Source organism: Musa acuminata, chromosome BXJ3-3 (genome assembly GCF_036884655.1).
Source record: "Musa acuminata AAA Group cultivar baxijiao chromosome BXJ3-3, Cavendish_Baxijiao_AAA, whole genome shotgun sequence".
Classification (NCBI taxonomy): domain Eukaryota; kingdom Viridiplantae; phylum Streptophyta; class Magnoliopsida; order Zingiberales; family Musaceae; genus Musa; species Musa acuminata.
Window position 1 is genome coordinate 39,639,450 of NC_088351.1, and position 15,604 is coordinate 39,655,053.

The following is a 15,604-nucleotide window of genomic DNA, read 5'->3' on the forward strand; positions in this document are numbered from 1 at the left end:
TTCGTTTGGTCATCCGCACACCGCATGCGGGTATCTTATTTTCTCAGTAACAAGTTTCATGCTACAAAATCGTCTGTGCATGTCGAAGCGTAAGCTTGCAAGAAATATGTTGTGGTAGCTTCCGTAGAAGATAGAACAATTCTGCAATAAATATGTTGTGGTAGCTTCCGTAGAAGATAGAACAATTCTGCAATGCACGAGAGTTTGGTTGTTCCTTCCGTATTGACCTGCACGGGGGTTCTTATTGACGTATTTGATGATGGAACTCGTCTGTCAGTATCACAAGAGCTGGAACAACTGTAATCGATTGATAAAAGGAATAACTTGGATGTTCTACCAAACAAATTGGTTGCCAATATTCTACAAGAAAACATCTGAGTCAGATCAAAAAACTGGAGTCAGTAGAGGCCTGTTCGACACATGCGCCTCCAAGTTTTCGAGAATGAGATCTGCCATAGCTTTGCTGGTCTCCAAGGTGTCGGTGCCGATATGAGGGACCAAAACCACATTGTCCAACCCAAACAGCTGCTCTGGTACATGAGGTTCATGTTCAAACACATCGAGACCGGCTGCTCCTAGCCGACCATCAAGCAATGCTGAAACAAGCTCGCATTCATCCACATGAGGGCCGCGCCCTACGTTGACAAGCACACCCTTCGGCCCTAATGCATCGATCACTTCTCGGTTGATGATGTGGTGGGTCTCTTCGGTCAATGGACATGCGACGACAAGCACTTGGCAGTTGGCTGCCAACTCAAGAACACTGGGATAGTACTTGTAGTTTGTGTGCCGTTTCTCTGATCTCGAGCAGTAGCAGATAGGGCAACCAAATCCTTCAGCTCTTTTCGCTACAGCTTGACCGATCCTGCCAAGTCCCAGAATACCCACAGTTTTACCACTGAACTGCAGGGGAAGAAGAATAAATATAATCATAAATCAATCGTTGAGCAGTTATCATTAAGTAACAAAAATTGCATCGAGATGCAAATACAGGTCTTACAATCTTGGGATTAAATTTAGACAAAATATAAGGTCGCTTATTTGGCACTGCAGCTTTATGCAACACTTGTTGAAGCATTCTTCACTGTCCGAAGTGCTTTGTTAAAACTCAAATGATGATGATTGGAGAACAACAAGAAAACATTGGACAACCAAAAGTGTAAAGGCAGATTATTGTATAGGAAATGTTACTAATCGTGTCTTTAGCCAAAAGTAAAAGATAGTTTCCGTATGTGAGAAGATAACCGATTAAAATTTATCAAGTGCTACTTTCAAGTGATAAAAGTTCAAGGTTGATTACCATGCTCAATTCAGTCAAATAAAACCCATATTATTATGGTAGCAATAATATCTCTTTATTAATGAGTGAACTGGAAAGAGAAAAACATGATTTTGAAAACTGATAACTATGAAGTCATACAAAAAACTAGCATTACTCCTCTATGGAAGGAGAAAGCATTTGGTGACTACCTCTTTATTCTTTTTAATTGCCTAGGTCTATCTGTGATCCCTCACCAATGGAAGGGATCATTTGCTTGTTAATATGTGAAGCTAAAAGGCCTTGACCAAAATAGAAGTCCGGATATTACTTCATCGGATGTCAATATTTTAAAAAGAAGAAGAAGAAGAAAAAGCTCATGCTCATTGCAATTGTTGCTTCATCCTTATCTAATCCTAATCATTGCCATAAATCATGTCTAGCTGTTGGCATCACAAGTTACTCAAAACTTCAATCTTAATCATGAGTTCATTATGTTTATTGAATCCTAGCAGTCGCCACTATGTAATTCTAACAATAAGCATTATATGTGGCCCATATTTTATCCTACATAATTTGATTCTTCTTCATTAATCATATAAGAATAGTGTGAACCATGTGTCATCTAGTATCGTGCTTAAGAAGTAAGTAGAAACGTTGGCACAAACATGTACATAGAACCCAGCTACCAAGTAACAAAGATAGTTATAACAAGATCGAACGGTAGATGCGCATGAGAGAAGTTATATTCAAATATAACAGAGAAGCATATTGATAGGAAAGCATTAGAGGAAGGTAATAATTTGGGAACGTTGAACTGCAAACAAGCACTTAATGTCACAAAAGCAGAGCGTGCCCTTAATTTTTAGGAACAAGATGCAACAGCATGAATGTAATGTTCACTTCATGGTCTTCTCTCAACGTTCAAACAGCCTCTCCCTCTATCCACAGATTCTGGTCATGTGATCTTCCCAAAATCATCGCTCCCCCCCAATCTAGTTCAAGTCGCCATAAGAACAAATATAGGGACGAACAATCTAGCTGCAGATGAATGCTAAGCAACGACGATGCTGAAAGATCATTTAATGGTTCTAAAAGAAAATTGGAACCCAAGAAAAGTTACCTTAATTACATGTTACCCACGTATTTAGCTACTTTAGCTTTCCGGTCCATATACTTTCGAAAGTTATATTGAGATTCCTATTATTATGAAAGTGAAATATTTAATCTCTTTTTTTTTTTCACGCCGTCGACTTTGCTAATAGAAATATCGTCCGTGATAAGTGGTAAACTAAAGTAAGGCTGAGTCAGCACGTGATCAACGATAAACCCTACGATATTTTTGTCAACAGAGTCGATGATGATAAGGGACCATTTGGTCGGTCGGCCATTGGTCTGGCCCGTAGGCTCGAGGAATTATCCGCCTTGGACGATGGGTGTACCCGTATGATTTTGTCCTTTCGGAACATGTGAGATCCAAAAAGCGCATCTGAGGGTAAGGAAGACCCGACGGACTTATGAGCCCTTGGTTCCCAGACTCCTCAACCAATGTGGGACTAAATGACCTTATCAGTGCTCCCTCCCGTAGGGGAGCCAAGGGGTCATAGCTAAGGTGCACGGCTCGGGAGCGAGTTTGCTCGGTCGAGGTGCAAACCTCGGGCCCTTCCTCTAGCGCCATTCTAATAAGAGATCATTTGGTCGGTCGGTCATTGGTGTAGCCCGTAGACTCGCAAGGAATTGTCCGTTTTGGGCGATGGGCATACCCGCATAGTTTTGTTCTTTCGGAGCATATAAGCTCCAAAAGACGCCTCTGAAGATGATGGAGAACTGACAAACTTAAGAGCCTTTGGTTATAGATAAACATTGTGAGACTAAATGACCTTGCCAGATGACATAAGAAGAAACGATATTAAATCATTCATTTCATAAGTATAGGATCTTAATATAAATTTTGAAAATATAAAAATCGAAATGTTAAAGATAACTAATTTCATGGATAATATATAATTAACACAAAAAAAAGTGTGTTCATTCCGAACCTTAGAGGTGAGCTTGTAATCCCCTTTACCCTTCCAGGATCCATCCCTCAGATAACGGTCGGAGTCGCAGATCCGTCGCATGGCGGAGATGGCGAGGCCGATGGCGAGGTCGGCGGTGTCGTCCGTAACGACGTCGGGCGTGTAGACGACCCGGACGCCCCGATCGCGGCACCGGCGGAGGTCGACCTTGTCGAGGCCAACGCCAAAATTGGCGACGATCTCGAGCCGCGGCAGCAGGTCGATCATCTCCGCGTCCGCCCCCAGGGCGGGGCTGCCCACCACCGCCCGGATCGCCTCAGCGTTCTCCCGCAGGAACTCCCTCCGCTGCGCCGGCGGCAACTCCCAGAGGCGGAATAGCTTGAACCGCCGGTCGAGCTCGGCCTCCAGGTAAGGGTCGATGCGGGCGGTGAGGAGGACGCCGAGGGATTCCATTGCGCGCTCAACCCAACGGAGAGCCGTCCATTGGCTCGCCTAAGTATCGTCTCAAATTTGAACGGCTTCTATTTTCCGAATCCGAACCGTCCATTACTCCCATCCTCACATCAAGACCGTCCATTGTAAAGCGTCATTAATGTTTTCGTAGCTGATAATCCATAACTTGAGCTTTATTATAATACGAAAGCATAAATTAATGGCTTTGTAATCCATTCTTTGAGTGATATCATATTAGTTTATTATAATAATATTAACATAAAGGAATTCAATATGATTCATTAGAGTAATATGATATCATCATCTTTGTAAAAGAATTCAATATAATTATCAATTATTACTAATCATAATTAACATTTGGATAAATACATATTAAATAACTCTAATGTCATTTAAATCTAAATATTTATATAATTATCTAAAAATCCAGAGGGTCTAAGACTAAGAGATTTTATATTTTATGGGATTTTAAATAATACAGACATTTTTATTAATTTCACCCATTTATCACCCTTTATCGTCACCTACATTTATATATCATAAAACACAAAGCAAGAGAAACTTGGTAAATAAAAATTGACAAACATTCCCACATCTTCATGTTTTTAGTTCATTTGTAGTTCGTTTGATTTATTATTTTGATGCAACTAAGAACTCAAAGAATGTATTGAGATCGAGCAGCAGATTGAGATTGTTGATCCTTAATTTTCCTAGGGGGATCGACCGAAGTGGTTCTTCCAATTAGATGTACTCGATAGCAACCTGTGTTCTCTGGTCAGCTCCCACAAAATTGAGCTCACTTCCAAGCATGCACTGCTCTGCCATTTTGTTTTTTTGGCACCAGTAATGCAGTGAATCGATAAAGACAGACTGCTATTGAATGTTGATGGAGTTTACAGTGGCCATTCCATGGGAAGACAAAAGTACAAACTCAACATTACATATAGCAGGCACAGAAAGCTAGATTAATCAGAGAACTGACTGGTTTCCTCGGTGGGAAAGAAATCCAAAAAAATCAACAAATTCGCTTTATTTTCCTGCATCTGTCACAGAATAGTTTTATTGAGAGGTCTGTGGATCAATGGTCTTTAAGTCTCCTGCTGCTTGGGAATCTAAAGTTTTCTTTGGATCCTGTTATCTGGATTACGACAGGTTGCAATCTTTGCGGATCATGCACTCATCCATCTGACTTCCGAAGCTCGAAAAATCATCAGTGCAGGCTCACAATTGTGGTCTCCTGGAGGAGGTGTGGCCGGAGCAGGGAGGCCCGGCGGCGAGTCCGATCCATTCATCACAAGAAACGAGTATCTGAGTGCAGGCACAGTCGGTCCCTCACAGTGATTGCTTGGTTGAGGCCTCAAAGCCCGCAGAACGATAGCCATCACCAGAACATTCACCTGCAGGCAATTCATCCGTGAGACAAATCCAGATTGCCAGTTCATCTACGCAACTCCAGTGTAGAATTCACCTGTGCTACTGAAATCACAACCCCAACCAAACGGCAAATGTTTACATGGAATGTGAAGAAAGCTACGAATTTGGCGTCGCCATCATGATGCCCGGAGATCACCTATGGATGATGAGAAATGCGTCAACACAATGGAAGAAGGGGAAGAGGAAGACAGGAAGAAGATAGCCTTACCGTTGGCCAGTCTATCTTGAACAAAACCTCCACGATCACCACGATTTGGAAGAGAAGGATGAAACAGACGAACACGATGTACTAAAGATGGTAAAGGATACATCTGCGCATGTAACGGAGAAAGGGTCGGAAGATGAACAGAGAGACAAAAAAGGATACGAGGGAGAGAGCAGCGGGGTTGACGGAGTTGGACACAGCGTGTCCGACCACCGCAGCGAAGCAGACGACGATGCCAACGCCGAGCAACGCGTAGATAAACCTGCGAGGAAGAAGCAGTCGTGCGTCAGAGCCTGCACATGGCACGTCAAACTAGACGTAAATAGAAGACGCGCGAAGCGTTCGAGGTCACTTCGCTTGCAGTCTTCGAATGTCTTCGTCCTAGGGACGCATACCATGGCGTCGGGAAGGAAGAGGCGGTGGCATCCAAATCGGCGACGCCTCGGTTCCAAATCTTCAGCAGCCAGAGGGAGTAGATGATCATGGCCATGCCGCAGAGGTTCACCACAAGATTCGCAACCCTCAGTGCGTGGTTCAACAAACACCTTGAGCAGAACGTCATTACTGATCGAGGCGAGCACAGTGCTCCTGCGGAAAGCGAGTGGAGATGGCAGAGATGATACTGTGATCCAAAAACAGGGTAGGCTGGCTTCGCGGATTAAGGATGGGGAGGTTGACTGGAAGAGTGGGGAAGTACACCTAACAGCCAAAGGTGATCTGGCCGATTCATCGCCAACCCCCCCACATTGACGAGGGAGACGTCGACCTGTGTGAGAGCCACAGCCTCGGGTGGCAAAACCAAATTCTTTGACATTCATTCTTACCGGGATTTCTATCGAAAATAATAGAAACAAATTTTCATCATTTCAAAGTCTCTATCATGGTTTGGATTGTGATTTCTACATGACATTCTTCTGTTCGATTGTGTACTTGAGTTCACATTGATGTAACTTTAAATCAATCTAGACATAAGGATGATCGAAATATAGAGAAAATACTTTCATGATTCAATCAAACGGCAAAGTATCTGAAAAATCCCAAGGTTTAGGTTTGTCATTTTCCTCTTAATCTCGTTTTCCTCATCCATTTAGCTACCAGCACGTCATAAAAGATCTATTAGGGATTGACCAAGGAGAAACATGTGAGGTTAAAAGCCACCGAGCACTATCTTCGATTAGGGACTGCAGCAGAACGAACGGACTGCATAAGCACAGCGAATAAAGGAAAAGAACAACTTCATTCAGCTGATCCAAATAATTGATGGCGTCGTCATATTAAACGTCCAACAGCATGCATCCCTATTTGCTGTCGGAATATTACACAGAGATGCAGCAGTGTTATTTGATGATCGATGTACCTCTATTTGTTTTTTCCTTTTTTTTTTGTTTTTTCTCTAGATTTCGGAATGCTCGACCACTGGCTTGGTGCCTCCATCGCTTGTGATTGGCCATCGTACAGGTTGATGGTCGTTGGAATTGGCAATAACTGGTTTTGGAGTCTGAGGTGGCTCTGCAGCAACTGTTGGAGCTCCAGCAGGACTGGTCATGGCTAGTCTCTGGAAACCATAGGTTCCGGATTTACCAGCCATGGAGGCATATCTCTCTTCTGTAACAATTTAGAAAGATATGCAAAGATTAGTTCTTCAACCGAAATGTGGTGAAACAATCCTTTGGGTCAAGATTACTGACAGAACTTACAGTTGGCAAATAAATTTAGATGATAACTGGAATTTTAGATAGCATGAAATACCACTGTGCATAACCAAAAGATGATTTTACTTCAAAAACAAAGCAGAAAAGAAAGTGAGGGAGAGAGAGAGAGAGAGAGTCAGATAAGAAAGACGAGAAAAAAAAAAAAAAAAATTTCTAGGTCATCAATGAGGTCTCACAAATCAGTTAGTAGCAGTAATTTAAATTTAACCAAACATTAAGTTGTGTTTACCTTTCATTCTTCCGTAAGTGGCAATCTTGCGAAGATAATCTCGGAACTCCATCAACACACACCTTTCTTGCTCTGCACAGACCTCTGAAATGTTCTGGTCACAGCGATATGTTAGAGTAGTACTAGCATTTTGAGAAGTCATAAACATCGTGTCTTGCTCATCACACATCAAGGCCAGTGTCCCAGGAGACATTGGCCTCTGCGCTTTATGTTCATCCTCACAGTCAGATTTATGCACTTCTGCATCCATTTTGTGTGCAGAAATTCCATTCGAAACATCACCAGCCGATGCTAACTGACTATTAGGGTCTATTTGTCTCAGTTCACCATCATGAATCGGGGAAGCAAGACACGTTTCTACTTGATCATCCTTCTTGACTACCTTCTCTTGAGCTTCTCTGTCTGAAATATTTTTTATTGAGAAAGGAAATGAAAAGAACCTAAGATTAATGATTCAGAGACCCTCAAGATTGCACTTAATGACTACATGTCCAGTGTACATTGCAAGAATCTGGCATGTAGATTTAGTCAATTGTCAAAAACAATTGTGACCAAGTTCGTAAATGAACTAGTTAACTTTGGAGTACACACGAGACTTCCTACAAGTAATTTCACCAATATCCCTTAACTTTAGAAAACAAGTTCACACAACATACGCAATAAAAACACATGCATCCAGAAATAATGAACTTAAAACTTTTAGCAACATCAACTTGATTGATGCATAAACATATAAACTATCATTCAAATTCTATATCTGATGCACAGTCAAATAGATATAATAAATTGATGAATTTGCAACGGTTGTCCTCAGCAAGGAATCAAATACATAAAATTCGAATTTCTTCCGAACAAAAATATAGTTTTCAGGAACCAGTAATAGGATCAAAATCCCAACGAGGACACCAAATTAGTAGAAAACCTGGATCTAATTAACTGTGGGAAAAATGCAGCATAAAACAACGAAAACAACAACAAGCAATAAGGTCTCATTTATATGTGAAGAAGAGCTATAATTTGTTTGCTTCAATATTTCAGCGAAAAAAGAATCTAGAATTCTCATCAAAGTTGAGTTTGACATAATCTACCAGATTAATATGAGCTTTACTATCAGCACAAGTAATTATGATCTTCTTACCTTTACAAAAGAAAAATGAACATACACTAGTTCAAGACCTGCAAATTAACCGATGCAAGAATAAAATGCTGCATCTAACTGTGCAGAAATTAATAAAAAAATATTTATTCAAGCAGATGCAGATAAGTCAGCTGATGAACCATGTTTTTTATGACGACGAATGCAACGATGTGTGCACAACTGTGAAGATAAACATGCTCTAAACAGATTAGCCAAACTGCAAATAATGAAACAATACATCATGCATCAACTAGATATGCATCGGTTGCTGCATGTGCCTACTTGTCTCAATCAGCCATACCCTGAAACGTTTTGGCAACATGTCCAGATACAACCACCAGAAGCTTGCAGAGATCTCTAACATGCTCCAACTGGACCACATCTGCTAAAAGAGACCTTCATGATGACCAAATGAAGTTAAACCCAAAACATATTTGTACTTGTACTCCAACGAAAATAACCAAATTAAAGATAACAAGGAATGGGACCTTTCAATGGTAGTATTCTACCTGTAAGTGACTTTGGCAGGAACCACTGGAGTAGGACCTACAGCATCGGTCACAATATCAGAAGCAAAAGAAGAAGAAGATGGTATCAAAGTCTTCGGGTGATTAGCCTGATAATCATTGGGCGTTCAACAGTAAGAGATGATAATACTGATTCTTCTTCAATTTCAAGAAGTTCAATACTTATTGGCAATGCATTCTGAACATGGAGCAAAAAAGACAACAACTTGTGGTGGCTCCTCTTTGTGGATTAGTATCACAACAAAAAGGCTATTTATGAAAAAACTTGGGGAAAAACATGACCAGCCTTTGCAGGCAAGTTATCTAATGTTCACAACCCAGAATCATTGTGGAAATTGGAAGGAAAAAAAATCTGATTATCTACTGAATACAAGAACTCAACAGAAAACCACATAAAATGGAAATTCTTATAAGGTTGTGAAAGCTCAGAAACTCACCTGTGGGAGTTGTGCAAGCCTGTGAATAGATCGGTCCTTCAGTGAATTACCAACAACGAGGCTCTGGTGTCTCCTCCTCTTGGATGATGGAGAGATGAACCCAGAGGGACCAATAGCCCCTTTTATGGCTGCATTAGCCTGTTGCATATAAAGTGTGCTTCCATGATTACTGTGGAAAAGTGCTTTCCTCTCTTCACTGCCTTCAAAATTCTTACAATCCATGCATTTACAGTTATCAGAACAGAGAATATTGGCTTGGAAGCACTCGCAGTACTTCTTGAGGCACCCGGACTTCTTGCAATGGCATCCTTTATTGTGCTTTCCTACCAAAAGCTCTCCTACCTCATCCTAGCACACAATAGCACATTGATATTAGAATAAGATATATGTGAAGAAACTAATGCCTCCCCCATCTGAGAAAATATACATGCATGCATACCATGTATTGAATTTTTAGTATTAGGAAGACAAAAAAAGACCAAAACTGAGGTTATTTTTCTGCCACAACATGATGAAAGATTAAGTAAAACAACAACAATAATAAAACCGTTAGTTCTAACTATTTAGGGTCGGCCACATGAATATTTTACTCAGTCATGAAAGACGGAGTGAAAGATAAAAAGAATCAGAAATGATTATCCAAAAAAAACATACATATCATACCTATTTCAATAATAACAAAGGGAAATTTAGTGCTTATAGAGATGATCAGCAGACACCTTAATAAATAAATAGTGCATGTACTATAACTGACCTACCAAACTATCCTCCTTGCTTCATAGAGCAATAAACTAGAAATGTTTAAACATCAACAATTGAGTAACAAGAAGAAAAGCAGCAATACATTAACAAAAATAAAAATATCAAGAAATTTATAACAATGAGCGAGTCCCATGACCATGAAACTAGGAGAAAGCATACATTGTACCGTAGATGAGGAAGGAGAACCTCCAACAATTACTTTTTAACTGTAAGAATTTAACAGCAAGACCAGTATAACATTAGCTTCCAAGATAACCAATAGCCCCATGAATTTTACATGATACTCTCTGACTTTTCTTAATTTGCCTGTCAAAGCTTCTCACCAGCTTGAGGGGTCGAATTGAAGTGATCAACAGACAAATATTCAAACTTTGGTTTGACCACTTCCACCCATAAACCAAAACTTAAATCTATGTTCAAAGACAGTTAAAGTGAATCAGTCAAACAATAGAACCAAACTTTGAACAAAAATTACCTTCAGAATAATCACAAAACTATGGTAAATAGCACACAAGCCTATGGTAAAACATAGCTCCATGAATTTTACATGATACACTGTTTATAGCACACAAGACTATGGTAAAGGCATAAATAACCAGTGAATGATTTTACCTCAGAAATAAAGATGGTAAAGGTTATTATTAGTTTCTCATGTCTGTCACCCAAAAGCTTCCAGAACACGTCTGTTTTGGATCAGAAAATATACATTTAGTTGTTGAATAAATTTAAAAGCTGACTTTCTGCTCAAGGTTATCATCCTATTCTTGGGCTATGGACAAATTTGACATGCACGACAGATTTACCATTTGAAGGCTCCTACAATATGCTTCCAGATTAATGGTGAACTATTGGAAGAATCATTTTTCTCCTCTTAATGATTTAGAAAAAGGTTTTTGATAAGCTGATAAAATAAATATTATACATATCTTCAAGTAATTATCATGAATTCCACTCAGTTTTTCCATATAGCCTTCATTTTTAATTTGTAATTGAGCTCTATAGAGTATGTCAGACTAATCAGCTGACCTTCCTGTGATACTGATTCATTAGAAACTGATGGAATTCGCAAGATTAACAATTACCAAGTGATTCTACTTGCACAATTCTTCCATTAAGTACATTCTTCCAGAAATACGTACCAGAGGTACCTATGAACTAGACTAAGATGGTTCATCAACAGATATGGACATATGTTCCCTTGCTTATGGTACTTGATCCACTCCTATGTGTTTGGCATTGTGGCTATAATTTGTTGATCTTGTCATCAGATCCTTGAATGCACTACAATCCACGTTACATTTGGAGCAGCTGAATGAAGTTCCATATCAACCATGAACGTAGTTTTGCTTCATTGGAGTTCACATTACTTAGAACGCTCGTACAAAGGTTCACAGTTCATATCTTACTACTATATAACATTCATCAAACACAGAACTACATATGGATCAGGAACGTTCAAAATGAGACTGTAAATAGTAATGTATCTCAGAAAACAAATTAGCCAGGTTAATGTAATGTGTTTCAACATAAGAATGAAAGTATACCCTAATATCCCTAGTTGCATGAGGGCTACTGCCAATCTTTGGTCTGAATGCATTAGGATTGCGTTCTAGCGTAGCCTCAACAGCATCATGTCTAGCAGCTTCATTCTCGACATTGTTACAGCAGTTTGTACAGTTGCAACCATCACAGTATACTCCAGATGCAAAACACTCGCAATACCTAACCATGCATAATGTGAATGAAAGAGAACAATAAACAGACAGGACATGAAGAGATAAGTAAAACTATAAAGTCAGCCATTTGACTGAAAATTACTCTATCAAGATGCATAACAAAATGCAGAAGGAAGCCCAAAATATAATCAGATTGATGTAAAGAAGGCTGAATTCAATTTAACATGCATCTTTAATGTTTTAATATAATCAGACTCATTCCTAGCATATAAAACTATCGGTAAAGTTGGAACTTGGTGGCCACGTGACATAATGTTCTCATTGCATCATCCCTTAACTAACCAAAATCAGCCCTGTAGGCATTACTATTTCTGAATTTATAGCTCATAATGAAATCCATCAAATGCCAGAATGTAGGCCAAAAGTATTCATTCTATTGCCAGATACAAAATAGTTTATTCCTTTTCTTGCATTTTATTCTTCAATTGATATATAATTGGAATCTTTTGTTTAATACATTTGTTTACTGTTTTTTTTGCCTTTTCGTCTTCTAAATTACATAAGTTTCTAATTTTATTAACATAAAGGTGTATGTCAATGTCACGTTGTCATTAGAATAATATTTTCCACTCGTTTCATGCCAAAAGTAATGTAAGAATAAGTTGCATGGAAAACAATATTTGGAAACTATATCATGCAGAATTACTCTTAACACTTCCAAATCGTTTCGTACAAACAAATGTCAACCAGAACTTATGAAGTAAACCTAATGGTTCGTCAATTTTGTTGATTTGAGCTTCAACTCTTTGTATCCCATCCACATAAGGATATTTGAAACAGCAGTCAATAACAGAATCTAGATTATTAAAAAGAAGTTGAATGAGAAAAAAGTAAGATTATGATGCATGTATGTCCCAGCACAAACAAATTAAGTCATCGACTGTCAACTACATATAAGCAAGAGAGTAGGTCTCTATTTCATATTGCAGTGACCAGCACTGAAACTAAAATCTTCAAGGTAGCTTTCTGGGTTTCTAGTTGATATTGTTGGTTGAAGTTTGGCAAAGCAAAATTAAACAAACAGACTATTAAGTAACCGTGTCTTGTCCTAGTTTAGCAATTTGCATTACCCATCACCAAAGATATTTAGCCATCTGCAGGCATATATTCATATAAAACTAATTGTAGCATTTAAAACATTTTAACTAGAAAAGGTTTCTTATCTTGTTTCCATAAAGTTCTACTTCAGCTTTGGCAAGTCATCATGGGACATGTTAACTCAGTAGTGACCAAAATTAAGTCAGCTGGTTAACAAAGATGCAGCTTCACACTCCCAAAAGACTCATCAGCTGACTAAAACTATAGAAAGTATGCTACAAAGCAGGATAAGTACATCAAAGGTTGCAGACTATTTTGAACAACTAATTATGCTAGCAAATAGTTAGGTTTAGGTTACTGCATACACAATCCAGTTTAAAATGTATTAATCATGTAAGTAAACAACAATTATCACTAATCTGACAAATAAGGTATTAAGAGACTAATCACAAAAAAAACTATAATTTGATGCCATTAGACCTACAGCTTCAAACATCTTGAATGTTTGCAGTTGCAATTCTTCGTTCTAGGAGTGCCATCTTTCGTTTCATACATTGGTCGTAGCCGTTTCTTCAGGGACTCTTGCTCACTGGAACAGACAAAGGGCAAATTAGAGACTTACGCCAAACTATTCACCAATAAACTGTGGTACCATAACGAAGGTAGTGTATCTCTAGGAAAAGATAAAAGGTTCACCATAGGTTACCAAGAATGACATTGCTCGATATTTAAAGATTGAGAAAAACAAAAGATCATATATGGATAACATTCCTAGAAAAACACATGTTCTAAGACTTCACATAACCCTCCCCAAGAAGCAAGAAGCCTAAAGGGAAAGAAACTAAACATTTGTTCTAGGTCTTTCAAATCCAAAGATTCCACCCGCTACAAAAGATCTCTAACCCTACAATTTTCGTCTATGATACTCTACTAGGAATTTATCAACCAGAGTTATTAAAGAATTTAAAAGGGACTTCAGAAAATTCATTTCAAATACAATAAGCTTTGAGTGTCGCCGCCCACTAAAACAAGAAGATATATCAAACAAAAAAGTACACTTTGAACTATTTAAATCTTCGAATTGGATTAAAGCAACCAATTCGTGAATCACAACAATGGCATCAAACACGAGTTATTCCACGGCAGAGAGGGGAAATACTCCCGAAACTAGGATTACTCGTGCTAAACCCTCGAGTACAATACCCACAGGTAAAACAAAAGGAAAGCAACTTTAGCACGAAAACCTAGCCAATCACCTGAGAAGAAAAGACATGAGACTCCGAAACGATTCAAGAAACACGAATAACCGTAAGATACGAACTCACGTGGGCAACGGAATTGAGGGGAGAGAGACCGGAAGCTGAGGCGGCACCGGCATCGGCAGTGGCGGCGGGTGCTGCTGCTGCTGTGGCGGTTGCTCGAGGCCCACGGTGGCAGCTGCCGGAGGTGTAGCCCCTCGATACATGGCGGCCGTAAAATCCAGCTGGCGGACGGGTTTCTTCTGAGGGAAATCAGGCGACGACGCCGTCGAAGCAGATCGATTCCCTTGCTCCATCGCAGCTGTCGGATCGGCGGCTCAAGAATCGAACGACGGAGACCGCCAAAGACTGCTCTCAGCAGATTCCGATCCCGGAGGCGGCAACCAAGCTCTCCATCGCCGTCTCAGATTTCAACCAATTCGCCCCCTTCAGATCAAGCGGCGAAGGCAGGGAGATCGCCGAAGAAGGTCGGAGTAAGCAACGCCCTGCAGCGGCGGGACGTGGAGAGAGGAGGCGAGTGGGAATCAATGGATCGAGATCCGCCGAGGGGGCAGCGGCGGGGGAGAGCGCGAGGTCCTCTATTCGGATGCGGGAAATTTTCGAGTACAGGAGGAGGGGAAGACGAACGGAGGAAACTAAACAGCTTCTCTCTCCTCTCAGCTTCGAAATCAAATTCCAATATTTGACGGACAGATTAAAGTTTAAGAAATAATCAGACGGGTACCAACTCTTTAACTGATCCGACGGCCAAAATTCATAGACGTCGGAATGTCTGGTTCTCCGCCGTCAGATTCGATAAAGCAATGGGCATATTAATTAAACTACTCTTTGAGTTACGCATGGAACTCAGTGAGGGCTAATCAAATATTACGAGGTTTGTGCATCGCATCGCGTGCACGTTGATCCGACGGACCTTGATCGGAGATCGGACGGTCGGAGCTGCACGTCGAAGAACTGCAGGCCTTCCCGCTAAAAAACTGCGACTTAAAGAACTCTCGATGGGAATCTTGAAGGAGATAGACGATTCAGATTGAGTTTGGAAGGTTAGTAGTTGAGAGGAGAGAATCCTGGCCGTCCATTTGAGTCACGAAAGAGTTGGGGCCGTCGATGTCAGTTGGATTAAGGTTTGTTGGATTTTGCATTGAGCGTAACGCAGGTGTTAAAAGTTACGTATTGATTCACGTATTAAAACGCAGCCTATTTAAACTAAACGTACTGAATAATTACTTCCATTCATTGATTCATACGAAGATTAACTCTTAATACTTAGGAGGGTCTTAAACCATGAGATTAGCCATGCATCCAGAAAACTGTGGTGGTGGCTAAGACTATTAGCTAAGACTATTAGTTTAAGTAAAAAATTGTACATAAAATATTCCTGATATTCTTAAAAATTCA

At 40.0% G+C, this 15,604-nt stretch overlaps 3 protein-coding genes across 4 annotated transcripts; all 3 read right to left on the reverse strand.

Annotated features, from left to right (window-relative positions):
* Positions 1 to 289: 289 nt before the first annotated feature.
* Positions 290 to 3,745, reverse strand: LOC135633155 (glyoxylate/hydroxypyruvate/pyruvate reductase 2KGR-like). Its single transcript, XM_065142291.1, has 2 exons — positions 3,298 to 3,745; positions 290 to 903 (listed from the first exon to the last, which is right to left on the reverse strand). The coding sequence occupies exons 1-2, from the start codon at positions 3,727 to 3,729 to the stop codon at positions 385 to 387; spliced, it is 951 nt and encodes a 316-aa protein (XP_064998363.1). The 5' UTR covers positions 3,730 to 3,745; the 3' UTR covers positions 290 to 384.
* An 888-nt stretch (positions 3,746 to 4,633) lies between these two features.
* Positions 4,634 to 6,128, reverse strand: LOC135632824 (tetraspanin-19-like). Its single transcript, XM_065141621.1, has 5 exons — positions 5,764 to 6,128; positions 5,531 to 5,630; positions 5,372 to 5,452; positions 5,198 to 5,299; positions 4,634 to 5,126 (listed from the first exon to the last, which is right to left on the reverse strand). Exons 1-5 carry the CDS (start codon positions 5,928 to 5,930, stop codon positions 4,899 to 4,901), a joined length of 678 nt encoding a protein of 225 aa, XP_064997693.1. The 5' UTR covers positions 5,931 to 6,128; the 3' UTR covers positions 4,634 to 4,898.
* A 458-nt stretch (positions 6,129 to 6,586) lies between these two features.
* On the reverse strand, positions 6,587 to 14,857 carry LOC135633281 (protein tesmin/TSO1-like CXC 5). 2 transcript variants are annotated; one of them, XM_065142582.1, is made up of 8 exons: positions 14,273 to 14,857; positions 13,432 to 13,536; positions 11,718 to 11,895; positions 9,412 to 9,759; positions 8,957 to 8,993; positions 8,749 to 8,829; positions 7,310 to 7,711; positions 6,587 to 6,973 (listed from the first exon to the last, which is right to left on the reverse strand). In XM_065142582.1, exons 1-8 carry the CDS (start codon positions 14,500 to 14,502, stop codon positions 6,762 to 6,764), a joined length of 1,593 nt encoding a protein of 530 aa, XP_064998654.1. In that variant the 5' UTR covers positions 14,503 to 14,857; the 3' UTR covers positions 6,587 to 6,761. The 2 variants fall into 2 exon arrangements, with proteins under 2 accessions (XP_064998654.1, XP_064998653.1); XM_065142581.1 differs by having other exon boundaries at positions 8,749 to 8,843; positions 8,957 to 9,063.
* Positions 14,858 to 15,604: the final 747 nt, after the last annotated feature.